Genomic DNA, 26,937 nt, shown 5'->3' with positions numbered 1-26,937 from the left:
AAAATAATGAGATCAGATTTGATGATGACTGTAATTTCTTCATTTTCAAGTTCTGAATCAGTGAAAACCCCTAAATAAGCAATCGATGCCCTTTTATCTACATTCTTATTTCCTTGTCAGAGAACATAGGTGAATCAGTCCTAATGGCCTGATGTCTCTGAACCTCTGGAACATCATTACCTGTGTCACCCTTTAGGATTTAATGTATAAGCCATCATATTAATATTAATCAGTAGAGCGTGTTATTTAAAACTAAATAACAAAAGACAGGTTTTTATGCCTTATACCTAGATTTTCAGATGCAGTAAGTCGAGGCTGGGGCACAGGAATCATAATAGGACATTTTTTAGGTGATTCTGATGATCATCGTTGAGAACCAACATTCTACATTGACTTGAAACTCTGTGTGTGTGTGTGTGTGATCTTAAGTGCCTATCTGCTCGCCTTTCTTCCTTCTGCCCATTACGTGCCAGATGGGGTCTTGACCTGATCTCAGACTTCTCCCTGTAGTGAGGGCAGAATCACAGTCTGTAACCTTCATGTCTTCAGTGCCCAGGCCCCATGGCCAGCACTCAGGAGGTGATTGTTAATCGCTTTCCTGACGACTGTGAGAAACGTAGTTTCAGCGTGCCTGACCCACATAGTGCAGCCTCTCAGTTTGGCAGGTCCAGAAGTGAGGCTCTCTGGCATGTACCTCTTCTGAGACCCTTTTAATTGTACGTTAGTCATGTTGACAATTCAACGGGCCTCCTTGTTTCACCTTGGGGAACTTCAAAATTTCTTGGCTGATGGGTTGCCTTTCAGCAGTAGGGAAATGGAGACTTAGAAAGTAACTCTCCCAGGATCCCCAAGCTGGTGTGTGGTAGAACTGGTGTTTGAACTCAAATCAACAGAATGGATTGGACTCCTTATTAGTGCCTGACTCATAAAACCAAACTTAATATCTTAATATAACACATAGAATTAATAATACCTATTACCTTAATCCTGGTCATACACTGACAAAAATTATCACCGAAGTCAACTTTTCTAAAACATTGTTTTTTGTTTCATCAAAAGAAGCCATTTGTAGAGAAGAAGAAAAAAAGTGTGGAAGTCATTCAGTCTTTTCTCCTCCCTCCCAAACACACACAATCTTTATTATATCACCTTTGCAAACATAAGCAGGCTCAAAAGACTAGTCATAAGTAATTCAAATGCAATAGGCCAAAAACACCAAATAAAATTATTTATGGTACATCAGTCATTCTGTTTTTTCTCATAAATCTTGAAAACAAAAACTGGTCTTAGTTTCTCATTTTTGATATGCTTTCCTCCGTTGAGTTATGTAAAACTTCCAAAGATATAAACATCTCTATATACAAAGAAGCAGTATGGCAGTGTGTGTAACCTGACACATTTTTCCCTCAAAACAAATCATGATAACTCTGCTTTGAACCTGTTCTTCAATTCTAGAAGGAAGCGAGTCTGAAAGATATATAAACCTAACTTAAGTGGCTGAACAATTTTTTATTTGAAAATAGCATAAAAATCTGAGTTGAGCTAAGTTGCTTGGAAAGTGGAAGGAACAACTCTGCTCTCCCAAAGCTTTGTCAGTTAGGACGCAGATAGGAACTGCCAACCCCAGGAAGAATAAGTCTAATATAATATAATTCTAATAAGAATAAGTCTAATGTAATGTCCTACATGCCGTCGAGTTAGAGCAGCTCATCAAGGAGATTTAAACTGGTCCGTCTCCCTAGAAGGTAGAAAAGTTAATTATGACATCGTTCTTTTTTTTTTTTTTTTTTGCTTTCTTCTCTCCTTCCCTTCCCCCTCCCCATCACCCCTCTTCTTCCTGATTACTCCTGCCCCATATTGGTTACCTATTGAATATTTTCAATACTTTTCTGACTGTTTCGGGTCTTTCATCCATCACTTACCTGTGTTTAGGTTATAGGCTTCATTTTATTTTGCATCATTTATTATTATTATTATTTTTAAGATTTTTATTTATTTGAGAGACAGCATGAGCGGGGCGGGGAGGGGCAGAGGGAGAGGGAGAAGGAGACTCTCCACTGATGCAGACTTGATCCCAGGACGCTGGGATCATGACCTGAGCTGAAGGCAGACACTTAACCAACTGAGCCACCCAGGTGCCCCACATCATATATTATTAAAAATTTTTTTGATAAGAGGCACAGAACTCAAGTGATGTATACAAAGTCACACCTAATAAGTAGAGGAGCGAGGATTTGAACCCAGGGAGGTTGACCTCGGAGACTGTGCTCCTCGCTCCTCTCCTTGACGCTCCGCTGCCTCACCAATGTTTCTTTTTTTTTTTTTTAAAGATTTTATTTATTTATTTGAGAGAGAGAATGAGAGCGAGCACATGAGAGGGGGGAGGGCCAGAGGGAGAAGCAGACTCCCTGCCGAGCAGGGAGCCCGATGCAGGACTCGATCCAGGGACTCCAGGATCATGACCTGAGCTGAAGGCAGTCGCTTAACCAACTGAGCCACCCAGGCGCCCCTCACCAATGTTTCTATCAGTAAATAACAATCAGTACAATGTGCTGAGCCTTCTAACTGTTGGTATGCATGCATATTTATCACCCCATGTTAGACACGCAGCAACCTCAGGAAGTAGGTTTAACAAGCACGTTCTGCAGACAAAGAAACAGTTGCGTGCAACAGACTTGGCCAAGACTGCACAGCCGGCACCCAACCCAGGTCTCACAGTTTGTATCTAAGGCATGTTTCCATCTATTACCTCATGGAAGGCCTGTGCCAGGCTCAGGAATCTCTCAGTAAATACTTTCTGCTTGAATGCGGTAGCTCTTCACACTCTCTGGAAAAGGTCTGCAAGAGGCGGTCGGGGTAACTAAGACTCGGGAAGTGAGGAAGCTTGCTGGGGTCACTCAGCGAGGAGGTTGTGGAACTAGGCTGCGAGCCCAAGTCCCCCCACAGTGTGCCTCGGCGGCGGGGGGTGGGGGGGGTGAGATGCTGACCAGCTGTAGGAGAGGCAAGCCGCCAACAAGAAAGGAATCCTCAGCAGACCGATTGTTAAAAAATGCAGCTCTCGTGGGCACTGAAATATCTGGTAGTGAAGTTTCATGATTATCTGCACATTACTTCCCAGTGGTTCAGAAAGAGAGAGCAAGCAGATGTGAACAGTTTGTGGATCCTAGGTGAAAATATATAGGTGTTCATCGTACTGTTCCTTTAAATTTTATGTAGATTTGAAGTTTTCTAAATAAAGAGTTGGAGAAGAAGGGAGGGAGGGAGGGTAGAAGGGAAGAGGGGAGGGAGGGGGGAGGAAGGGAGGGAGGGAGGGGAATTCAGGAGGTGTACATTTGTCCTCATTCTCCGGTTCGCATGCACGGACAACTGTGGAGTCCTTCTACTGTCTTCTGACAATCAAGTGATTTATTCATTGAAATTGCTAAACTAGGGGCGCCTGGGTGGCTCAGTCGTTAAGCGTCTGCCTTCGGCTCAGGTCATGATCCCAGGGTCCTGGGATCGAGCCCCGCATCGGGCTCTCCGCTCCGCGGGAAGCCTGCTTCTCCCTCTCCCACTCCCCCTGCTTGTGGTCCCTCTCTCGCTGTGTCTCCCTCTGTCAAATAAATAAATAAAATCTTAAAAAAAAAAAAAAGAAATTGCTAAACTACACGGGCGCCTGGGTAGCTCAGTCAGTTAGGCAACTGCCTTTGGCTCAGGTCATGATCCCAGGGTTCTGGGATCGAACCCAGCATTGCGCTCCTTGCTCAGCATGGAGTCTACTTCTTCCTCTACCTCTGCTGCTCCCCCTGCTTGTGCTCTCTCTCTCTAAATAAATAAAATCTTAAAAAAATAAAAAAATAAAATTGCTAAACTACAGTATCTGTATAGATGACACTCACTGACAAGATTCTATGTGCTGGCACCTATGGGTATGTTTTAAAATTTATAGATAATCCTCAAATTGAATAAACTACTATCTTCTATTCAAAAGGCAGCTGTATTTGTCATAAATCTTGCAATGAAAATTTGCTTCCTAATTAAATATATGATTCTCTTCTGTGTAGGCAGAAAAGGAAATAATGAAAGTATTTGAAATGAGCTGATTTAGCAAGCATGAATTCATTTTGTACGAATTACAAGATTTAGATGCTCAATATTCTTAACTGCTATCTTGAAAATAATTTTGACGGATTGCTAACTGGTAGTTTTCTTTCCTTCTCATTTGTGTTTAAAGACCAAAACATTTAAATACAACACAATAGAATTGAAAATTTATAGCACAGGGTCGCCTGAATGGCATGGTCGGTTAAATGTCCTACTCTTGGTTTCAGCTCAGGTCGTGATCTCAGGGTCGTGAGATCAAGCTCCATGTCAGGCATCTGTGCTCAGCATGGAGTCTGCTTGAGATTCTCTCTCCCTCTGCCCCCCCCCAAAATAAATAAATCTTTGGGGGAAAAAAAGAAAATTTATAGAACAAAAAATTCAATAGTCAGTGAAACTTACTTGTTATATACTCATTTTACACTTGATTTGGGGGACCTTTTTATTTATATTTTGTATATTTTAAAACTTATGATTGTTAAACTTTTTTTTTTGAATAATATAAGCTAGAAGGAAGGAAAAAAGTCAAAGTCTTCTTACTGATCATTTGAGTTGAGTTGGATTTCCTTTAGGTCTTTTTAAAACTCATAGCGTTTGTTTTTTCTTATGTACATACATGTTTATTCTATATACTTTTTTTGGTATCTTGCTCTTTTTATTTTTATCTTTTTTTGAAAGATTTTATTTTTAAGTAATCTCTATACCCAGTGTGGGGCTTGAAACTACAACCCAGAGATAAAGAGTCACATGCTCTTCCAACTGAGCCAGCCAGGCACCCCTGGTCTTGCTCTTTTAAAATAACACTATCCCATAAGCATTTTCAGTATTATTATAGTTTTTAAAATATTTTTAAGGTAGGGGGAATAAAAACGATAACAAAATAACTCTGAGAGGATATAGAAGAAATCAGGTGGAAACTGCGGGAACTGGGTGGATAGAAGGCAGGGCAGGACACAGGTTTTCCAACTGAATGCCTCTATATATTTCTGACACAGAGTTTTTGACCTATATACATATAATGCTCGTTAGAAATTTAGAGAAAATGATTTGAATCATTTAAAATTGGGGCATAATATTATCTTAAGTAGATGGACCACAGTTCATATTTATTTACATAGTTCTTTCTTATGGAACTCTCAAGTTCTGTTTAGTTTTTTCCTCATACACCAATTTGTGTTTTTAAATATTTCCATGGGTGCTTGAACAATTGCCTGATTTGGCTTGGTCACTACTTGAAATAATTGCACCGTCTTACTGTCCACAGGTTTATTTTTGTTTTCTATATTGTTGATAATTTACAATCACATTTGGAGACTAAATCCTCAGTGATTTCCTTTTATCCCCCCTACTTGAGAACCATTTCTCTCTTCTATATCAGCAATCTCATCAAAATATAGGTTTTTGCCAGGGAAAAGACAATGCCCCGACATGAGTTTCACATATTTCTTGGCAACTTTATTTTTATTTATTTATTTAAATATTTATTTATTTGAGAGAGAGAGAGAGCGCAAACGCACATGAGCTGGCGGAGGGGCAGAGGGAGAGGGAGAAGCAGACCCCCCGCTGAGCAGGGAGCCTGACTGGACTTAGGGCTCTATCCCAGGGCCCTGGGATCATGACCTGAGCCAGAGGCCGATGCTTAACTGATTGAGCCCCCCGGGTGCCCAATTCTTGGCAACTTTAACCCACTGTCTAGATCTACTTAGGGAATAGTGAGAATATTTTAGGCTGGACCATGACGTGTATTTGTTGTCAATATGTGCTTATGACAAATGCCCAGTTCCTGGGGATCTTCATATAAATAATAATAAATATTATTGTAAACGCCTACATGTATTTGGAGTCCTCTTTCTCCAGGACTGTGGTCAACTGTGTGTGAGACTGAAAAGTCTGGTCACCTTCAGCCTGTGTATATTAACACGCACAGAGAGCAGAACCGGGTTCTTGGCCACGCAAAGTCTCCGCTCCCCTGAGCCGATAGAGAGGGCCGCCTGGCCTTTCCAGCCTGGGTTTCTACAGCTGCCACCCTCCCCACCTGCTCTCCATCAGCATTGCTGGCCTGCCCTGGCCTCCTGCACGTTGAGAAGAAAGCGCCAGGACCTCAACTTACCCCACAGCAGCCACAACACTGACAGTCCCCACACAAGGTCCCCAGGAGGCCGTTGACCACCTGGATGACACAGAGAAGCATCTGGATCCCTCCTACGACCAGCAGGATGGAGAAGAGGGTCAGATTCCAGGGCACCACGTTGACAGGCTCGTGGCACTTGCTCCATAAGCCCTCATTATTGAGGTAATCCCTGTCGGGGACATGGAATTGAGAAAGGAGACATTTGTAAAATGTATGCAGTACCCTGGGCTAGAAAGACACCGTCATGATTTTCCTTTTACAATACTTTCCATCCCAAACATAAGCTCCATGAGAAAAATATCCCATAATAGGTGCCTGGGTGGCTCAGTTGGTTAAGCGACTGCCTTCGGCTCAGGTCATGATCCCGGAGTCCCAGGATTGGGTCCCGCATCGGGCTCCGGGCTCAGCAGGGAGTCTGCTTCTCCCTCTGACCCTACCCCCTCTCATGCTCTTTCTCTCTCTCTCATTCTCACTCTCAAATAAATAAATAAAATCTTAAAAACAGAAAAATGTCCCGTAATAACAATTTTAAAAACAACACCTAACATTTTTATTAAGTATGTACTCTGTACCAGCCAGACCCTGTTCTAAACGTTGTACACATATCCACTCATTTTTTCCTATAGAAACCTTATGGTTCTTTTCTTCCATATCACAAGTAAGGACATAGAGGCACAGAGAGGTTAAGCGACTTGCCCCTAGGTCACACAGCTACTAAGTGACAGAGCGACTTTTGTGAGCTGACCAAAAGAATGGATGAATCCAGTATCTACTATGGGGCCAGGAAAATGAAGACGCTGCAGGAGCGGACTCTCACCACTGTTCATGGCCATTATCTTCCCTATTGTTAGGGACCATTTGGACTTCTGACAAATTTTCTGTCAAGTGTAGTGGCCCTCTGAAGCCATGTAAAGTACAGTTGTGTCACATAGCTTAGTTTTTAAAGGCCCAGTTCTAGCCAAATTGTGAATTTGACTCAACTGTATTTTTGTTAACATGCAAAGATTTAGTTACTACCTTAAAATTCCTTAATTCCTTCCTTAAAAAAGGAAGAAATCATCTGCTGCCTTAATACATAGTTTATAAAACTTTGAAATAGGAGAAACTGCAATGTATTTGTAATATATATATATATATTAGGAGTTCACTACAATATAAGGGGCATTGTATCTTGAAGGAGAAATATGAAGTATATTATCTTTAAGACAAAAACAAGAGTAAAGTAGGTAAATGTTGTGGATTATTATAATTTCTTACATTCTTAGAGCTACAAACTGGTCTCTCCCTCTTCCTTTATGTATCCTCAATCCTTTCAAGGGCTCAGTGGGAAACTCCATCTGGCTACTAAATTAACATCTCCCTTATTGTTTCCAGATCTTTTTGATGACTCCCCTTTCTGACAAATTCTCCAGGGCATCAGTACTCATTTTATTTTTTTATTTTTTATTTTTTTTAAAGATTTATTTATTTGAGAGAGAGAGAATGAGAGACAGAGAGCATGAGAGGGAGGAGGGTCAGAGGGAGAAGCAGACTCCCCGCCGAGCAGGGAGCCCGATGCGGGACTCGATCCCGGGACTCCAGGATCATGACCTGAGCCGAAGGCAGTCGCTTAACTGACTGAGCCACCCAGGCGCCCATCAGTACTCATTTTAAATACATTCTGTATTAAGATTTTCAAAAATCTTTGGAATGATGGAAGATACCCTGGAGTTTAATAGAGCAGAAGGAATAAAAGAAAGCAGGGGCACTTTATTCCTGATTTCAAAATTAGCCATTGCATTGTTTGTAGCATTGATTTACCTTTTCCATAATTCCATAGCTGTGGGACTTGCATACTTACTGTAAAGTGGGAATAACATCAAATCATAGGATTGCTGTGACAATTACATGAATTAATACTAGTGAAGTGCTTAGAACAGCGCCTAGCATGTAGTAAGTGCTCAATAAACACTAGTATTGTTATTATTTTACTTAATCTGAGCAGTGTGGTCTAAAGGAACGAGCTGGTATTTTGGATTCAGTTGGGCCTGGGTTTGAAGCATTCTTCTTACTAGCTGTGTATTCCTCATACAAGTCTTACCCCCCACACTTAGCATCAGTTCTTCGTTTATAAAATGGGCTGAGAACAACCTCACAATTGTGAAGACTCATGAAGACAATACACCTTATGTATTGTTGTATAAAACTTCCTTTTTTAATTACTTAATTATTTTTAAAAACTCATCTTTCTGTTCTGCATGTTTCTATGTAGCCCTTTCTGTCTTTACAATTTTCCAACTTGATTATAGACAGTCATAAAGGCACAATAATTTCCAGGCACATTCTATAAAGCAGAGATTCTAAGAAGTACTTGGCAATGCCCAGTTCTTTCCCTCGGCAAGAGTCTCTGCAGAGATGGGACGACAGTGCCTCCTGGCGGTGAGATTGGCAAAACGCTCATGGGGGCTCTTGAAAGCAAGGGTTGAGTTTGGGTACCTGGAGAAATCCTCTCAGTCCCACCCCTGCTGCTGCCTCCCCGCTCACAAACCACCGCGAATACCCATTCCAGACCCTTCTACTCTCCTCCCAGACTCTCAGGCTTCGAGTCTCTGAGATGCTGGCAATGACTGCTGGGTGCAACTCTCCAACCCCAGGAGAGAGGGGGCCCTAATTTTTCATGGCCCCAGTTGCTAATCATGTTTCTGCATTCTGTGTAGCAAGGAGAGCCGAGGCAGTTTAAAGCCACTTAACTGGAGTTTTCAAGCATCTCATTATTGGGAAGGGCATTTCCACCTGAGCTGCAGCAATCCCATCCACATCCTGATAGAAAGCGATGGATTTCCTGAAACTCACTTCTTGCGAGCAACAAAGGTAGTGGATGGAAGGAACGGGGAGCCCAAGTGCGTTGCCGGGTGTTCTCTGCCTGGCTTATTCAGCGGTGTGCTCTGCCTGGCTTATTCAGCGGCCACGGCCTCCAGAACAGACTCCCTGATGCTCTTCCTGCCCTTCGCTGGCTTTGGTAGCCCTCCTGCGCTTCTCAGCACTCCGTGTCCCTCTGGAGCAGAGAACCCCCAAGACCCTGCGCTGCCACTGTCTGTCCGTGTGCCTGTCTTCTTTCCAGGACCGTACACCCACAGGAGCAGAGACCATGTCTCCTAAGTCTGCCCCTGGCTCTAGCACAGGGAGTCGTCCGTCACCACCAGCAGCTGTCGTGTCCTGGTCCTGCCCATGTGCTGGGCCCTGGGCTAGCTGCTCCACAGCATCTTCCCCAGTCCCGCAAGGAGAGGCTATTTTACTGGAACAGTGCCGGGCATAGAGTAGCCTTCATGAAATATTCACTGAATGAATGAACATACACAGATTAAGAACCTGGGTCTAGTAAAGGGAGGTGCCGGGATTTGATCTTGGGCTGTCTGACTCCACAGCCAATGTTCTTCATCATTACACAAACCCCCTCTGCTTGAGTAATTACATCCCTTCGGTATATTTGCAGTATGATTTATTTGTGAAATTTGATTTACACAATATATTTATCATAGCATGTCAATTAAGATTTACCTATACCATGGTAAAGAGAATATTCTCTTTGCACCTTCATGTGGCTGGTTAGAAATTAAAGCACAAAATCATTATAAAAGCATAACATTTTAGGAAGTTCTAATGCATAATAATGAATTCTGTTCACAGTCATGAGTTCTATTCATGAAAATGAATAATAAGGCTGAATGTTTAGCAAACAGCAAGTGGCAGTAATTGTGCCAAGTGCTTTCTGGACATCAGGTTATTTCATTCTTGCCTGCACCTGTGAAGTAGAGCTTGCTGTTACCCCCACCCATCCCCAACCCTCAACCGAGTAAGAGCTGAGAAGATTCATGGATTGCCAAAGATCACACCACTGGTATGCGGCAGAGGTGGGACTGGTCCCCAAGTCCAGACAGACCAAGGGCAAAGCTGCTTTAACATCCCTGAGTGTTGCCTGCTCCACGGAACATTGTGTGGCTTTTGGCTCTAGGGTATGTGTTCAAGAGCAGCTCAGGGAGTTCCTTGCTGATGAGTAATCTTTGAAGTACAAATGCAGATGGTCTCAACTGAAAGTCCAGGCTGAACATTTATTGTATTCACTTCCATGTTTTGGTGTGAGAGAGCTCGCCTCACCTCACCTTCCCTGGGGAGCAGGGAGCGTTGCAGCCCGACGGGGGAGTACTGTCCTTGGCCATGTCCCTTGTCCCTCCCCCACTGCTACCCGTCCTTGGCCTTTCCTCTGGCCCTCTCTCCTGTAGTTGCCCCCATGCCCTGTGCGAGCTGCTTCCCTATCAGCAGCTCAGGGTCAAGGTAGAGGGAGCCAATTGTCTCAGAAAGGAAGACCTTGGATGGGAGGAGGTCCTACATCAAAGGAAGCCAGGAGGGTGTATCTCAAAATGTCCTAGGTTTCTTTTTCCTTCTAGAATGCTTCTCGAGTATGGTTCTCATGACAGAAAAAGTTAACTGTCTTTGCTCTTTTAATATGATTGCTAACAAACATTTCTGAAGGAAAAAAAAACAAAAACAAAAAAACAGGCTACATTCTATGGCATGGCATTGAAGAGTCCTGAATTTTGTGCCCCAGGTTGGAAATCTGAGTCCACCTTAATAACCCTCTGCCCTGTCTCCTCATACTTCATCCTGATGATTTCATCTCAGATGGTCTCTGAAATCTACGTCCTTCTTTTGAGCCCCAATTCCACTGCCTTGCAGGTGTTTATAATCTTATCTGGATTACTACTCCAACCTCCTACTTTTCTCTCTTTGGTACTGGGCCCTTGTTCATCCTCCATATCACTGTCATCACGATCGTCCTGGAAATCCCAAGTGGTGGTGGCATGTCCTGCTTGAAGTCCTCTGCTGGTCCCTGAGGTCCCAAAGTTCTGGCCTGCCTGTCCATTGCACCCCCATGTGGTGTCCCCTTCTGTTGCTCTCCACCACATTCAGCCTGAGCTTCAGACTCACAGTGATGGGACAGTCTCTGAGCATGTCGGCCTGTCCCGTGATTGTCTTAGGACCTGCTCTTCTCTCTGCCTGAAATGTGCTTCTCCTCCTTCTCTTAAGGCACACCTTTGCTCATCTCTCCAAACCAGCCCTTATCACCTCCTCAGAAAAGTTTCCCTCGCACTCCTGCATTTCATCCCTCTCTGCACTGTGAGGGTCTGGCCGGTGTGGGCCCCCTAACTAGCCCTGTGCTCACTGGGGCAGGGGCCACATGTCTCTCCTTCCCTGCTCCATGTCTGGGATACCCCTCAGCACAAAGTAGCATACTGGCCAAGTATTTGTTTGCTTTTTAAATTCTCCTTCCACTGATGACTAGCTATGGAGCCCTGGGCCGATTAACCTTTTTGAATTTCATTTTTTCTACTCCAGGTATAAGAATTCTCCTCAGATTTATTAGGAAGCCTAAGTGAGGTAATGCATGCAAAACCACTTAGCCCCTAAACATGGAGAAGGAGAAGGAGGAGGGGGAAGTGGGGGAGGAGGAGAGAGAAAACAAAGAAAGAAAGAGAGAGGAAAGGAAAGAAAGGAAAGGAAAGGAAAAGAAGGAAGGAAGGAAAAAGAAAGAAAGAGAAAGAAAAGGAAGGAAGGAAGGAAGAAGGGAAGGTAGGAGTTGTAGTGGCTGCCACTGCCCTTTGGTGATGAGGAAAGAGTGACAGCTGTCCTGGGTCCTTTCGTTGCAGCCCCAACATGATTAATCCGTGCTCCTCACTGGTAACTGTGCATGTGTGTCAGGTCTGCAGCTATAATAGCAACTGCTACAGTGCTCATGCCCTGGAATCCCCTGGATAAGAAGTAGCCACGGAGGCAGAGGCCCCTGAACTATGCTACGTGGAATCTATAAAGCAGATAGTGCAAATCAATATCCCTTGTGTTCTAGAAAAGACAGTGTCACTTGGACGCAGAAAGATTGGAGTTGAGCTTCCGTCATTAAGGAACAGCCTATCTCCGGGCAAGCCTCTTGTCCTCTCTGGGCTCAGCTATCTTCCCTCTGAAGGAGAGTTAATCCCCCAGGCTTTTTGTAAGGATCGAATGAAACATGTGGGCGAAAGCACTTTGTTAACCAAAAAACACCCAGTGACAGAGGTTCAGTTATTGTCATAAGAAGCTCAGGATGAGCCCCTGCAGGCCGAGGGAAGGTTTGGAGCTGGCGTGGGAGATAAGGTCGTAAAAGGATGTGAGTTCTGGCCTCAGAAGATAGGACACAGGATGTAGGAGACAATGGAATGCTGAAGAAAGCCTGCCAGGTGGCAGAGAGAATGCAGTGTGACACGCTCCACCTAGACAGCCCCCCCCCCCCCGAAAGCCCTTCCTGCCAATCGTGGCTTATTTCCAGCCTTGTACAGAGGGAGGATGTGCAACTTCTGTGGGATTAAATTCCAAAGTCAGGGCATGAGGATAAAAAACCCAACCGTGGATAGTCTCTTAAATATCCTATAAATCACCTGGGAAGTGTGGTATCCATGGCTTTGTAATAAACCCCTACCCAGTGATATTTAATCACATTACAGTTTGAAGCCTCAATGCAGACCTCGTGGTATGCAAACCTGTCTCCTCTCAGGTAATTATCAAAGCCCTGCCGTGCACAGAGGAGGGTGGAGAATTCTGAAATGCCCCAGCTTGCCTGCCACGTCGACTCTACTCCATTTTTATTATTAAACCTCATCGATCTGGTACCAGTTCATGAGCGGGTCAGTTGGGAGGAGAAGACACGGTAACATACAGGAAAGCATCCATCACAGAGTAACGTGCAATAGATGGCAGGGATGTGCATGAAAACTTGCTTCACCAGCAGGAAAGAGGACTTTGAAAAGTACTTTCCTGTCCTTCCCCCACACTGGCATTTCCTGCAGTGGCCCACAGACCCGCTGTCATTCTCCTGACCTTGGGCATCTGTCCCATTCCCTCCCAAGCAGGGAGCGGCTGTGCCCAAGGAGGGTGTGAGGGCCTAAGGCCATCGTGCTGCCTTGGGGTGGTACTGTAGGGCTGTAGGCCCAGTGCTGTGTTTCCTTTCTCCCTCCTTTGTTTTGGACATAGACTTATTCTAATTGATTTTCCGTTCGTCATTCACATAACAATAAATAGAAAAGCATGTTTAATACGGCACTGAGGCTGTGGATGGAGATAAGAGGAGAGGGGGCCTTGAAAGGAGACAATCTGGAATTTCATAAATACACCCCTACGGAGGGAGAGAGTGAGCAGGGGAGGAACCTCAAGAAATGAGTCTGGTGTCCAATTTCTATGCTCATGCAGGCCAACCCCACGGCCGTTGGACATTTCCAACAGTCCCCTGCCAGAAAAGGGGGCTTTTCCACAATATGATCAATACCTTTGGGAATCCTTGCATGTGATGAGGATAATAGAGGCCTGCACCCCTGTTTAGCTCTAGAGTACGGTAGGGATGCTCTCTTACGTGAAACCCTTGTCACCCGTATCATCACAGAACCAGTGCCCTCCAGCTCCCTGTCGGAAGCCTGCTCTTGAGGTTCTTTAGACTCTCACTGTAAATTAATACATAGAGTTAATAAATCGGTGTTCCGATTTCTTTAGGCACGGACCCATCCTCCCCGTGAAGGAGGACCCCACAACCGTGTTTCCTGGCCACCTCAGCGTGTCAGTCACTGTGCCAGGCAGCGGTGAACAAAACAGAAATTGTCCCAAGCCCTCCCGGAGGTCGGAGGCTGGTGCAGCTCTGCCTCATAGACCGTCCGTGATGACGGAAATGTCCTGTATCTGTGAGTGTCAATGCAGTTGCCGCTAGACACATGTAGCTGCTGGTACTTGAAATTTGGCTAGTGTGATTGCGGAATTTCTAACTTTATTTCATGTAAATGAATTTAAGTTTGAACAGGTTCATCCGACTACTGGCTACTGCGTTGGATGGTGCAGTCTGTGGGCAGAAGGGTGTGTAATGCAGAAAGACTAGACCTCAAAGTCAGAAGACAGGAGTTTGAGCCCTGCCTCTGGCCTCACCTAGCCATGTAAGTTTGAGCAAGCTGAACTTAGTAAGCTTGCCTTGGCAGGGAGTAATGACCTCTTGGGGTTGCTGTGGGGATTAAATTATAAATTCGTGGGGAAAGAAGTTCTTTATCAACTACAAAGTTCCATGAAAATACGAAGTGTTATTTTAATGAGTTCTATTGACATTAACTCTCATGAAGAATCTACAGTATCTTCAATGTCATTTTCCATAAATGCTCACCTTGAAAGATTAACATAGCACAATAAAATAAAAAAAATGCTATCAAACTTAAAAAAAAAAGATTGTTTAGTCATAGAGCATTTGGGGTATTAGTGAAAGCCTTTGAGCTCTCTTACTGAGTAGTCATTCTCGTTTTCTATCCTAAGATTTTTAATGGATGCCACCACTTTCTGTTTACTAATATTTTTAGTTGCCTTGTGTTGCTGCTCATAAATGTTTGGGTGTCCGTAACGGGACAGCAAATCTCCTTCTCCCAGGCCAGCTGAAACACCTTCTCTTGTTATTTCTCCTGGTGTCTGTCAAAAACACAATTAGAAGTGAGATCTTGGGCAACTTCACTCCACCCACACTCCAGTTCTGCCTCAGAGAAGCAATGCACCTGAGACTTTTCAAATGAAGGTGACAGGACCTGTGCAGGATCCCCCTTGGGCCATTTACCTGCCCATGCCCCTTGTGGGGACATGGGGCATTGCAGGATGTACCTTACCCTTCCTGGAAGGGGTAGCCCCACGTGCTATTGTCCATGAGACACTTAGGACCCCTGTTGATTGAGATGGCCGAGGTGACAAATGAATATCCAGCACCCAAGAATCCAATCACAGCAAATATTGTGGAGGTGAACATCTGAAAGAGAAGGAGAGAGATAGGTTCTTAAGTGTTCCCGAGGTTACCCCCAGCACACCTCACCGGCTCTTGTTGAACATGGGGACTCCAGGGAAGTTTGGGGGTAAGAGCCAGTCTTCACAGTAGGTGGGGCCTGTGGGGTCTCCCAGAAGGAAATTTGGTATCTTGTGTCTCCTTCTTCTCCCGCATCCCCGTATCTTTTCTTACTTATTCATTGATGACTGCAGTGCTAGTAACTGGTTGATCCCTTTGAACCATGGTTTTTAAACCTTGTTAAGAAAAGACTCTCCTCCTATTCTCCCTCCTTCTCAGCGATAAAATGAAAGACCAGCCTATTTAAACAGATTTTTTTTTTTTTAAGATTTTATTTATTTGGGCGCCTGGGTGGCTCAGTCGTTAAGCGTCTGCCTTCAGCTCAGGTCATGATCCCGGGGTCCTGGGATCGAGCCCCGCATCGGGCTCCCTGCTCCGCGGGAAGCCTGCTTCTCCCTCTCCCACTCCCCCTGCTTGTGTTCCCTCTCTCGCTGTGTCTCTGTCAAATAAAATAAACTCTTTTAAAAAAAAGATTTCATTCATTTATTGGAAATGATCTTAAAAGTTATCTGGTCTAGTCATCTCGCTTAAGCTAAGCCACGGCAGGGTCCTATGTGGCTGGCAGGTTCCGCTCATGAGAAAGAGCAGAGGTCCTGGAATTCTCCTACTGGTCCCAGTTCCATTTCTCAAGGTCAAAGAGATTAAGCCCAACTTCTCTTCCATGTGGTAGCAGCCTTTAAAATAGCTGAAGATATTTTATATTTCATATACACATATTTTATATGTTACATCTCTCCACTCCTTCTACCCTCTGAACGTTTTCTCTTCTTTGGGTTAAACAAGCCCCCAAATTAAAGTTCTTTTAAATATTTTTATACGACAGGGATTAATTAGTAAGACATAGATGGCACTAGCTTCTTTCTTTTTGTAATTATAAAAGCAAAATAGAATTATAGAATATGAAAGGCAGGAAAAATCCTAAAGCCCATCAAGGCTAACTCCCTCCTATAGATGAAAACAATCAGGCTCAGAAATGCCATGTCCAGTCTAAATAGTCATTAGAGAGTAGCATGGAAACATTAATAATTTTGGAAATGGAGGTGGAAGATGACCACCTCTCTTACATTGGTCACATGATGGTATAGTGCAAAGCACAAAAGTTTAAACGTTGGCAGGCCCAGGCTCCAATCACAGCTTTGCAGCTTATCTTTGTGTGATGACTCTGCATAAGGGATGCGTCCTCAGAATCCTAGTTTTCTTATCTATAAAATGGACATGATAAAGCCTGCCCAAAGGTCAGTTGTGAAAATTAGATGTGATAACCTAAGTTAAATGGCAGGTACTTTCCTCCGCCCCCGCACCCCCCCCCCCCCCCCCCCCCCCGCTTCCGTGTATTACTAACAATCTTATCACAGAATATATTTGGGCAAGGGGTGGGGAGAGGGTGGGCTTGGGGTGGAGAGGACTGGATACTACCTGGACAGTTGGAATCTATGTAATAATGGAGTTCCACTGTAGCCTCTATTTGTTTTCATATCGTATATTAATGTATTTTTGGTGCAAATTTCCAAGGCTGAGCTCTGCCCCATGTGCCTCACGAAGCCTTGTCTGACTTCCTATGGCAAACTGACCGACCCTTCTTTCATCTCTTACCCCAGTACTCTGGACTGTATGAACTTCTAACACAGCACAACGCCCTCAGCACATTCATGTATAGCCTTTTATGTCTGTCTTCCCCTGAACCAGAGCATAAGCTCCTTGCAGTCATGGACAACAAGTTATTTGAAGATAGATAGGACATTGCTCTACCTACCACCAGCTATCTGGTTTTTTTTCTTCCTACCTTTTCTAAGGCACTGAATAACTACTTGCTGGATGTTTACAAAGACGATGGTTTCATGTTACTCATTATTTAAATTTTCCCCTTAATTTTTGTTTCTAGTCCATTCTCACCATTAGGAACATTTGTGAATATAATCTAGGTCAGAAGTAAATGAAAATGTTGGTCAATTTATCATGTTAGAACAGGCACTATCTTTTCCAAAGGATGTCTAGTTGAATGACTTTGGAAATTGCTGGGTTATATCAAGTTAAATGTGTTTCATTCCTATTTTACTCCTAAATATCTTTGTGACGTGCTAAAGTCTGTGAGCCTCCAAGAAGAGGATTCACTATGTATTCTGGAATATACACAAACTTATTAGCTCTCAGATCACCCCTGAAAAGTGAGGGAATTGCCTTAGAGCTGAGTCCTTATTTTATCTACCAGGAAATAGGGTACTTCCTCCAACACTTTATTTTGAACAACTGAGTACTGCAGGGGGAGGACATTAGTCAGAAACAACCCAACTAATGTTAGCTGACAGAATTGTTTAAAAAAGTTTTCTGAACACAGATGTATTAATTTTTCTAGGAAGGTTGACCTCATCATTTCTAGTTCTAAATGTTATAGTTAACAAACCTTTTAAAGGGCATTCTGAATGAGCATACCTAGTGTTTACAATTGTGGGGATCATTACTTATAATTGCAAGAGAAGTGTTCAAATACTGCCTTTGTCTTTCGTGAATTGGTATTTGTGACTAAGTGAAATTTCCACTGACAGCATCATACCTGGATACAAAAATGTTGTATCCAAACTTAATGGAAGGGAAGAGAAGGTGAACTATGGGAAATATTTAACATTGATGTCAAAAAAACATGAATAGATTTAAAACTTAATGAGTGGGGGAAAAGTCTTATTTCAAAATCAATGTATTAAAATTTTATAGAATGTGATTAAAATATGTGTATGTCATTCAAAGTTTGTATATTAATGTCAGTCAAAGAGGTTTTTTTTTTTTTTGAAACTTCTTAATGGGAAAATAGGAGATAGTTCTATATTCAGTTTCGCCTTATGTTTGGGTTTATATGGTGATTTGCAGAGTTTTCCAGTCTCATTGGAATCGATACCTTCTTTTCCATGAGTTCTTGCAAGAACACACTTTGGGAAATGTTGATCTAATTCTTAGTGACAGTTTATCTGCCTGGTTCTCTGTCTCTGAGCTTCCTCCATGCTCCAATCAAATCGCTGTTCAGTTAGTCACAGCCGATACCACTCTAGGAATGGCCAGAATATTCTAGTACTGCAACTGAAGACTTACACTCCGGGCTCTTAGTCAGGAATCACTAAACTACTGACTAAGAATACAAGAGTATCTAAAATTGCTGTAATAAAAAAGAAAGGTTGCATTTCCAGGAAGACAGTTTGGAAGTCTGAAGAGACCCGTGTTCTAGCCCTCAGCATTATGGAGGCCCCCACCTCTCTGGCCTCAGCTTCCTGTGGTAAACAGAAGAAGGCGGGAGGGCAGCTCTAGAAGGTCCCCTCAGCTAAAACAACCCAGGATTTCAACATCTGCTGACTGGTAGGGAGAGGAGAAATCGGACTCATGCTATTCCTGCTGTGTAAGCTGAGTAAAGGATTTTAGATATCACTCCTGGAACATTTTAGCAGGCAAATATTTAAAGATACAGAAAGTGAGTACAAATGCACACATTCTTAGTGTTAGGCAAGTCTGAGTAAATGAAAAACCAGGTTAACATAAAATATCAATTAGATGATATGCCCTTTATGAGGAGCTTCCATTATAAGGCCCTCTAGATCAGTACTGTCCCATGGAATTTTAACGACAGCCATATATGTAATTTAACACTTTCCAGTAACTATCATTTATAAAGGAAAAACAAAAACAAACAAAACCCCCCAAACCAAAAACACTGAGATTAATGTTAATATATTTTCTTTAACTCAACATATTCAAAAATTGTATCAATATCTAATCAGTATAAAAATTACTAATGAGATAGCTTCCATTTTTTGTACTAATTCTTTGAAATCTGGTGTGTATTTTTTACTTATGGTACACCTTAATTTAGGTTAGCCACATTCCACTGCTTAAAGGCCACATGTGAACAGTGGCTACACCATACTGGACAGCATAGTCTAGAATATTTGAAAAGCTGATTTTTGGTGGTAAAAGTTTAAAAAAAATGCATGGATATAGTCTACACTGAATTTATGATTATGGTTACTCTCAGGGAGGAGGGAAATATGATAGAAGAGAGGAACACAGTGACTCTCAATTGAATCAATAATGTTTTATTTCTTTATAAAACTATCTGAAGGAAACATGGCATCAGGTTACAACTTCAGAAAGCTACAGGTGGCATGTTCTGATTTTGTATCCAAATTTGAAATACCTTATGTTAAAATAAAGAAAACAACCCAAACTGATTTTTCATAACTTTTCCAGAATGGACGAACCACATGAAGCAAAGTATATTTTATGTCACTTTGCTTTAAGTAATTTCACATTCGGAAGTCTTAAAACATAATCAAATTCACTACTCAGAGATATTATCAGTCTTAAAACCACTATGTAATAACTTTATCATGGGTTTCATGATAAAAAACTTTTCATGTTAAAAGTAAAGTTGTTGGGACGCCTGGGTGGCTCAGTCGGTTAAGCATCTGCCTTCAGCTCAGGTCATGATCCCAGGGTCCCCGGATCGAGTCCCGCATCGGGCTCCCTGCTCAGCGGGGAGCCTACTTCTCCCTCTGCCTGCCGCTTCTCCTGCTTGTGCTCTCTCTCTCTCTGACAAATAAATAAATAAAATATTTAAAAGTAAAGTTATTGAACCTCTGAAACTAATAATATACTATATGTTAATTAATTGGGAAAAAAAATATTGAGACCAAGTTGACTATGTGAGGGTAGACACTCTAAATCGGTGTTATTTAAAGTAAACAGGCAAAAGGCTGGAAAATCTCTGGAAGGAGACACAAAATTGGGACTAGAGATAACCTCTAGAGAGAGGAGTTGCCAGACTTTACAGTCAGAAATGTGTCATTTTTGTACTATGGTAGTGCTTTCCCTGGTCTAGATGAATAAAGACGGGGCACTACTGTGTAGTGGTCAAGGGTGCGGGTTACAGGCAGACTCATCTGGGTCTGAGTCTTTGTTCCTCCCTTATGACCGCAGCAAGTTAATCTTTCTAAGACCTCCATTTCCTCTTCTGTAAAATAAGGCTCAAAAATAAGTACCTGCTCAGGGAGATCGTAATATGTAAGATAGCCTAATCAATAGTAAACAGGGAATCCAAAGTACACATCTCTACAAGATCAGATAACCCCCAGTTGGGGTAGGCTATTAGATAATGCCTAGTACTTCACTGATAAGATACCCAGAAACTTCTTTTTTTTTTTTTTTTAAAGATTTTATTTATTTATTTGACAGAGAGAGACACAGCGAGAGAGGGAACACAAGCAGGGGGAGTGCGAGAGGGAGAAGCAGGCTCCCCGCTGAGCAGGGAGCCTGATGTGGGAGCTCGATCCTAGGGCCCTGGGATCATGACCTGAGCCGAAGGCAGACGCTTAACCAACTGAGCCACCCAGGCGCCCCGATACCCAGAAACTTCTTTTGCCTACTTCTAAGTTTTGGATAATTTCCCATGACATTAACAAGCAGTCTGTCAGTGTCATTATTATATTGTAATATTTTTATTATCATATCCTCACACACTCTTACTTTCCACAAATACTGAGAACATAACACTGGGCAGAAAAATAACAGGCCGACTCTCCGCACACACGTTCTGTTCACATTGCTAAAGAAATGTGTTTATGTATATGCTGGAAATACTTCCCTGGAAAAGGAAGATAAAAATGCCCTCGAATTCACCATGTGTCAGCTTTAAAACCTTCCTCTCTGTCAGGTTCTAGAGGCAGAGGACGTGGGATCGGACCCCAGCTCTGCCACTGGCCACGGTGTGTTCTTGGTCAGCTGTGTGCCTAGGTTGGCTGAACCAGATGGCAGAGACACTGGGGCCTGGGAAGGGAAGACACCTGGGAGGCTTGGGGACATAGCTTTTAGAGACTTGGGTAGGAGCAACATGTTGGGGAAACATTTCTGATGGGCGTGAAGGTTCCTCCTTAACAATTATTCTGAGATATACAGAGATGACCTGAAGCACTTTTTCTCTCAGGATGTTAATGTTCTGTATTTTCTGCCTTGGCCAGGCTTGCGAAGGGGAGAGGACTGGGTGGGGGTGGGGGGTTGTGGCCATCAGAAACTTAACTTGTATGAACCTCAGTTTCCTTATTTACAAAACAGGGAGTTTAATGCCTAACTCAAAGGGTTAGTGTTAGAGAGTTGGGCCTGATAAAGTTTGGAAATCACCTGAAAGCCCTCGTGAGCGTTCATTTGCTTCACTCATTCAACAAGCATTCACAGAGGTCCTCTACCCAGCCACTTAGTGCTCCTCCCCCCTTCTGGGTACACTAATGCTTGCATCATCTTCCCCCACCCTTGGACTGTCCTCATGAAGGGACATGTGTGCATTATCCATTTCATAGCAGAGGATTTTGAAACATAAAAAACATTTAGTGAAGAAATAGGATTCCATATTTTATTTCTTCTCTCAAGATAATCTATTATTTCAAAAGAACTATCTTTCTTGAATCCTCCTCAAACTGGCTGTCATTCCAAAGAATGAGGAGGTAATGCCACTCAGGAAGTATTCACTGCAGAAGTGTCCCTAGGGGGCACTGGTGAGCCGGGCACGGAAGAAGTGCTGACTCTCCATTGAATAGACTAAGAAGTGACAAGATCCTCCTTGGCAACAGGTCAGTCAACCATCTGGCCCTGCCTGTGGGTGGGGTGCCCCTTTATCTACCTGATATGCTTTAAGGATGCTGAAATGCCTGCCTGTCCCTAATAACTCCTTTATCAAGGTACCTTCAGTTCTATTATTAGATAATTCCTTTGAGTCAAGGCCAAGGTCTTCAAAAGGCTCTTATTAAGGCACAGACTTAACATGAATGAGTGGATAAAATTAATTAAGCTATTCTATGGACTCCGAGAGTTTGTTGTTGTTGTTTTTTTAAGGATTAGGGGCCCTGAGACCCTGACCAGCCACAGATAAACTGCCAGGAGGCCACGAGAACCTCTTATAGAGGAGGAAGAGGTTGAGACCCCAAAACAAACCCAGCTTTGGGTTTTCAAAGCCCATTTCAGAAGTCTCTCTCATCTCACAGTTTTTGCCCCCTTTCTCAGTTCTCATGTAGCTTAATTTTTTTTTTTTTAAGATTTTATTTATTTGAGAGAGAGAAAGCATGAGCGGTGGGGGGAGGGAGAAGCAGGCTCCCCTCTGATGCGGGACTTGATCCCCAGACTCCGGGATCACGACCTGAGCTGAAGGCAGACGTTTAACTGACTGAGCCACCCAGGCGCCCCTTATGTAGCTTAATTTATTTAAAAGAGTGCAGGCTTCTGGCTTGCTCTACCTCAGAGGAGAGCTGGCCTCCATCTTCTAGTTTGACCATGAAACTACCGGTTTCAGCTCAAGATTTTTTCCAGCTCATTGTCTTGCTTTATCTCTACAACCACCATATCCTGCTTCTACTATAGATCATTATGCCCTGGTTTTACACCCAGGGAAAGGGAAGAGAATGATGCAGCTGACTTCTGAAAAGTATTCCCAAAAGACGTGTAGCAAAGAAGGGTGGGGGGTGCCAGGAAACAAATGAGAGCAAGGTTGTGGAGACGGGGACAGGATGTAGATAGCCCCACAGCCCTTGGCCTAGTGTGTGTCTGCCTCATAGGAATTTGTACCCAGCTGGATTTTCTAAACAGTGTTCCACAGAAGCCCAGTGTTCTTTAAACACCTGGACGGGAAAGCCACAAGCCTTTGGAAAAATAATCTGAATCTTCAGCATTAGAGTACTGATCGAAATATGCTGCAGCTTCTTCCTTTTTGTCTGACAAAATGTTTGTGGATTCCTTTCTTTAAAAATGATGATTCCTTAGTGCTCCAGAGCCTCAGACCGTTAAGGAAACAGAGCCCTGCAGCAGGAACATGAGCTCAGCGGCCCTTAGGGACAGGGCAGGGACCCAAAATGAAGCACTCAGCTGTGTCCACTGCAGGCCATCGTTGTGTCAAAATGCAGGCCCAGGTCAATTTTTAATTTTTTGGAAAAGAAGTAGGATATCTAAATACTTCTGTAAAATCTCTCTGTTTTTAAAAGTTGACAGCTGATTAAGAACCAAACCCAAACCAAGAAATTCCACTGGCCTCCTAGAGGGTGGCTGTCCCTGGTCCAGGGGGGCTATGGCTGTTTGCCTTGTCTTACATCGGGCAGAGCTGGTCCTTTGATGGGTACCACCCCTGTGCCCAAAAGCCAGTCATTTGGAGGAGTCATCCTCAACCCAAGCCAAGGGCACATCCTACATGGGGGGTTAAGGAGCCCAGACAGACAACTCGAATTGGGCAGACCAAATGTTTCAGATTTTATGAATTCAACTGTGATTGAAAAAACATGACTTGGGGCGCCTGGGTGGCTCAGTCGTTAAACATCTGCCTTCGGCTTAGGTCATGATCCCAGGGTCCTCCGATGGTATTTCCATCGAGCTCCCTGCTCCGCGGGAAGCCTGCTTCTCCCTCTCGCACTCCCCCTGCTTGTGTTCCCTCTCTTGCTGTGTCTCTCTCTGTCAAATAAATAAATAAAATCTTTAAAAAAAGAAAAAAAGAAAAAACATGACTTTTCTGCCTTTCCTTGGAACTTCACTTAAATCTAATTAAAAAACAAGTTAGGTACAATACTTTGAATATGATTTCACTTTTCCTTGTGGTTATGTATAAACCTAAAAACAAAAAAAATAAACAAAACGCCTTGTTTTAATTCTGAGCCTTCTATTCAGCACCAGAGAGAGAGAAAGCACAAGCGGGGGAGGTAGCAGGCAGAGGGAGAGGGAGAAACAGGCTCCCCATGGAGTAGGGAGCCCGACATGGGGCTCCATCCCAGGACCCTGGGATCATGACCTGAGGCGAAGGCAGACGCTTAACCAACTGAGCCACCCAAGCGCCCCCGAGCTGTTAGATTTCTAGGCAATGACTTATTTTCCTTTTCATCCAATTCCTTGACTGCCAATTTTTTTTCAAATTCTCATCTTCAACGTATTCTCCAAAAGGAGAAAACAGGATTATATTTCAAAGGGCAAATGAGTTATAGATGTCTTTCTTTCCTTTATAATTAATTATATAAAAATACCATATATAAAACACATGTTACGTAACTATATCAAATAAATTGTGGCTAATTTTTACATCTCTTTGCTTTTAAATGTTATAATAATCAATGCTAAAAAAAATGATCAGTGCTTACTTGGGACTCATGCTGGTGTTAAGAAGGTAAGAACATTCTCTTTGAATGATCTTTGGACATAAAAAACTATAATTGTATGCCCAGTGCCCTAGCTTCAACCCTTCATAGGTGCTCAATAAATATTTTTTGATTGAACAAATATTTTTTGATTGAACAAATAAGCAAATAATAATGGGAAAGAAATGTTAGAAATGATTCTATTTCAAAACATATGGCTACACCTTTTCCTTTAGAAGTTAAGGTAAGCTTGTATAATTCATCATTGAGTTTCACAAATCTCCTAGATGGACAGTTGAGCCTTGGGGAATTTAGAGCAAGAACCAGCCTTATTTATCAGCCAGCCAGGAATTCCAGTTCAGCCTTCTTCATTTTTGCCATATCAGTGTACCCAAACTCTTAATATTTTTCTTTAAGTCAACTCTCTATTTTATTCATTTATATCACCACTATGAGTGGAGAGCTAGAATCATTAATAAAGATAATACAGTACTATTGAATTTTTAGTTAATGTTGCTTGCGTTCCTGGAGCCTGAAACATGTTCTCCCTTTGTCAGAAAGGGAGATTTTGAGGGATTTGGGATGGTAAAGACTTATTTCCATCAAAATTTGAGTTTCTTTTGATAAAATCAAAAGGATTGAAGGAGAATTGACAAGGGAATGACTTTCTATGTTATTCACAGATACAGCACACCTGAGGGCCAGCAGAGCTTGTCCCATACTTGGGAAATTCTGATCTAATTCAACTTCCTCATTTTACAGATGAGTAAAAGGGAGGCAGAGGGCAGTACAGTGACTTGCCCAGGTGCAGAAATGCGACCCGACCCCACTTCCCAGGCTGGCGTGGTGATGCCAAATCTCTCTAGCTCACCTACTAAAAGATGCTTGAAACAAGAAACGGAAGTCCTGAGGCAAAATCTGGGCACCTTGACAGTGCAGCCGGCAGTGGGGTGAATGGGGAATTTAGGGGACTCTTGGGGAGGGGCTGGTATCATCTGTCATGCTGCCCCCCACCCCCACCCCACTCCCTTTACAGAGGAGACAACGCAGGGCCAGAGAAGGGAAATGACTTGCCCAGGGTCTCAAGGCCTCTCGGTGACAGAGGGAGAGCTGCAGCCCCCATCCCTGCCTTCCATGCCGGCCTCCTTTACATGGCACCGCTCCAGTTTTCCAGCGCTGACGTCCCTGCCCGTTTGCAAAAGCTCTACTGATACTCAACCCTGTAGTATCAGGGCTATGGTAGTTTAAATTTTATTATTATTGTTACTTTGCACCAGCAAGACGTCCCTATTTATCCATGCCCCAGCTGCCTCCAGAGCTGGTGACTGCCTGGGCATGGTGACTCGGCCCCATTCCCACGGTGCCCCGCACAAGGGCCCAGTGCACCCGAAGTCACTGCGGCGGCGCCGCCGGGTACTTACCGCGAAGCGCTTCCCGCAGCTCTCGTTGCCACAGCACCCACAGCAGTCATTGTTCTTCAGGCCCAAGAACACCAGCGCAGGGAAGATCATCTGCCAGCGAGAGAAGCACCTCAGATCGGGGCTGACGCGGGGAGGGAGAGCCTGCGCCTGCCTGGCTGCGTGCGGAGCCACGTCCACGCTGTGGGACTCGGGGGCTGAAGGCTATGGCGAGAACTGCCAGAGCTCCCCCGAGTAGCCAAGCACGACTGACTCTGTGGGGTCCGTAAGGCCTAACTGCAGTTCAGTGAGGCCAGATTTCAAGATCTGACACCCTGAGTTTCCATTTACCTGGCGGGTTAGGACAGCAATAAGAAACTTGTCCTCAGTTAGGAAAAGTGAGTCTCTCTCTAAACTCTCCTGGAAACGAGGGGTAAATAGATCATTAATGAATGAGTGGAAGAAGAATCCACCGACACCTGCTTCTCTTGGTGGTTTTCAGTCAGTTTGCCAGAAAGTGTGTATCTACGGTCCCCAGCACTATCTTGTTAGAATATAGAATCCAGGTAGCCCTCAGCTTGGTTGGTGGAATTCAATTGACCCATGAGAACTGCCAGCCCAATCTTGGGAATTCATTACTTCGTAAATTTAGTGGACATGTCCGTGTCAGGACCTAAGGGAGAAGGAAAAGAACTAAAGCACTGACTTTTCATCATGCAAAGCTTGGGCTCTTGTTAGCAACTAAATTATCTTGTTCAAAAAGTACCCAATTTTAAAAGGATTCGGCAAAGATCAATGGGAGGGTTTTAAGGCTTCCCTACTCACCAACACCCCGTTTCCTAATATTCCTCCGAAAAACCAGACCTCATCAGAAAGGTGGTCGTTGTCGTCTATCACTTTTCCTCCAGGAAAAAATAACAGGATGTTAGCCAAAAAGCCAAACAAGGCGAGGGGGATGAGGGTGCCCCCCAGGCACTTGGCACAGCCCCCACTGCACATGTTGGGGAAGTATAATATAGGTCTGCGATCAGAGGCCCCTCACTGTCGCCTTCACAGGGTCTCTTCAAGGTTATCGGCCAGAGTGTCCTAGAAATTATCCCCAAGTCAGTCCGTATTTTAGAGCCGAGAACCAAATCAGCCTGTGAGCTGTGTCCTTGGAGTTGCTTCTGCTTCTCAAATGTGGCAGAACGTTGATGGCGATGGACATTTATACATTCTCCCTGACCTGAAGTCCTTTTTTTTTGCACTCCATAAATGAGATTACGTTCAGAG

General features: G+C 43.6%; 1 protein-coding gene across 1 annotated transcript; it reads right to left on the bottom strand.

Moving 5' to 3' along the window:
- Positions 1-1,489: 1,489 nt before the first annotated feature.
- Positions 1,490-26,937, bottom strand: TM4SF4 (transmembrane 4 L six family member 4). The gene is made up of 5 exons (XM_081827516.1): positions 26,491-26,937; positions 25,690-25,779; positions 14,902-15,038; positions 6,191-6,380; positions 1,490-1,738 (listed from the first exon to the last, which is right to left on the bottom strand). The coding sequence occupies exons 1-5, from the start codon at positions 26,662-26,664 to the stop codon at positions 1,721-1,723; spliced, it is 609 nt and encodes a 202-aa protein (XP_081683642.1). The 5' UTR covers positions 26,665-26,937; the 3' UTR covers positions 1,490-1,720.

The sequence above is a fragment of the Leptonychotes weddellii genome, chromosome 1 (assembly GCF_054177405.1).
Source record: "Leptonychotes weddellii isolate Sample4059 chromosome 1, ASM5417740v2, whole genome shotgun sequence".
NCBI classification, from domain to species: domain Eukaryota; kingdom Metazoa; phylum Chordata; class Mammalia; order Carnivora; family Phocidae; genus Leptonychotes; species Leptonychotes weddellii.
This window is presented reverse-complemented; position numbering and strand designations above follow the sequence as displayed.

What these genes read in the sequence shown, in the direction of transcription:
- TM4SF4 (XM_081827516.1), bottom strand. Translation starts at nt 26,664, where the DNA reads ATGTGCAGTGGGGGCTGTGCCAAGTGCCTGGGGGGCACCCTCATCCCC. An exon ending in GCTGCGGGAAGCGCTTCGCG is followed by an intron (nt 15,039 to 25,689) that starts GTAAGTACCCGG and finishes CTTCTCTTTCAG; the next exon opens with ATGTTCACCTCCACAATATT. An exon ending in GGCTACCCCTTCCAGGAAGG is followed by an intron (nt 6,381 to 14,901) that starts GTAAGGTACATC and finishes TGTCCCCGACAG; the next exon opens with GGATTACCTCAATAATGAGG.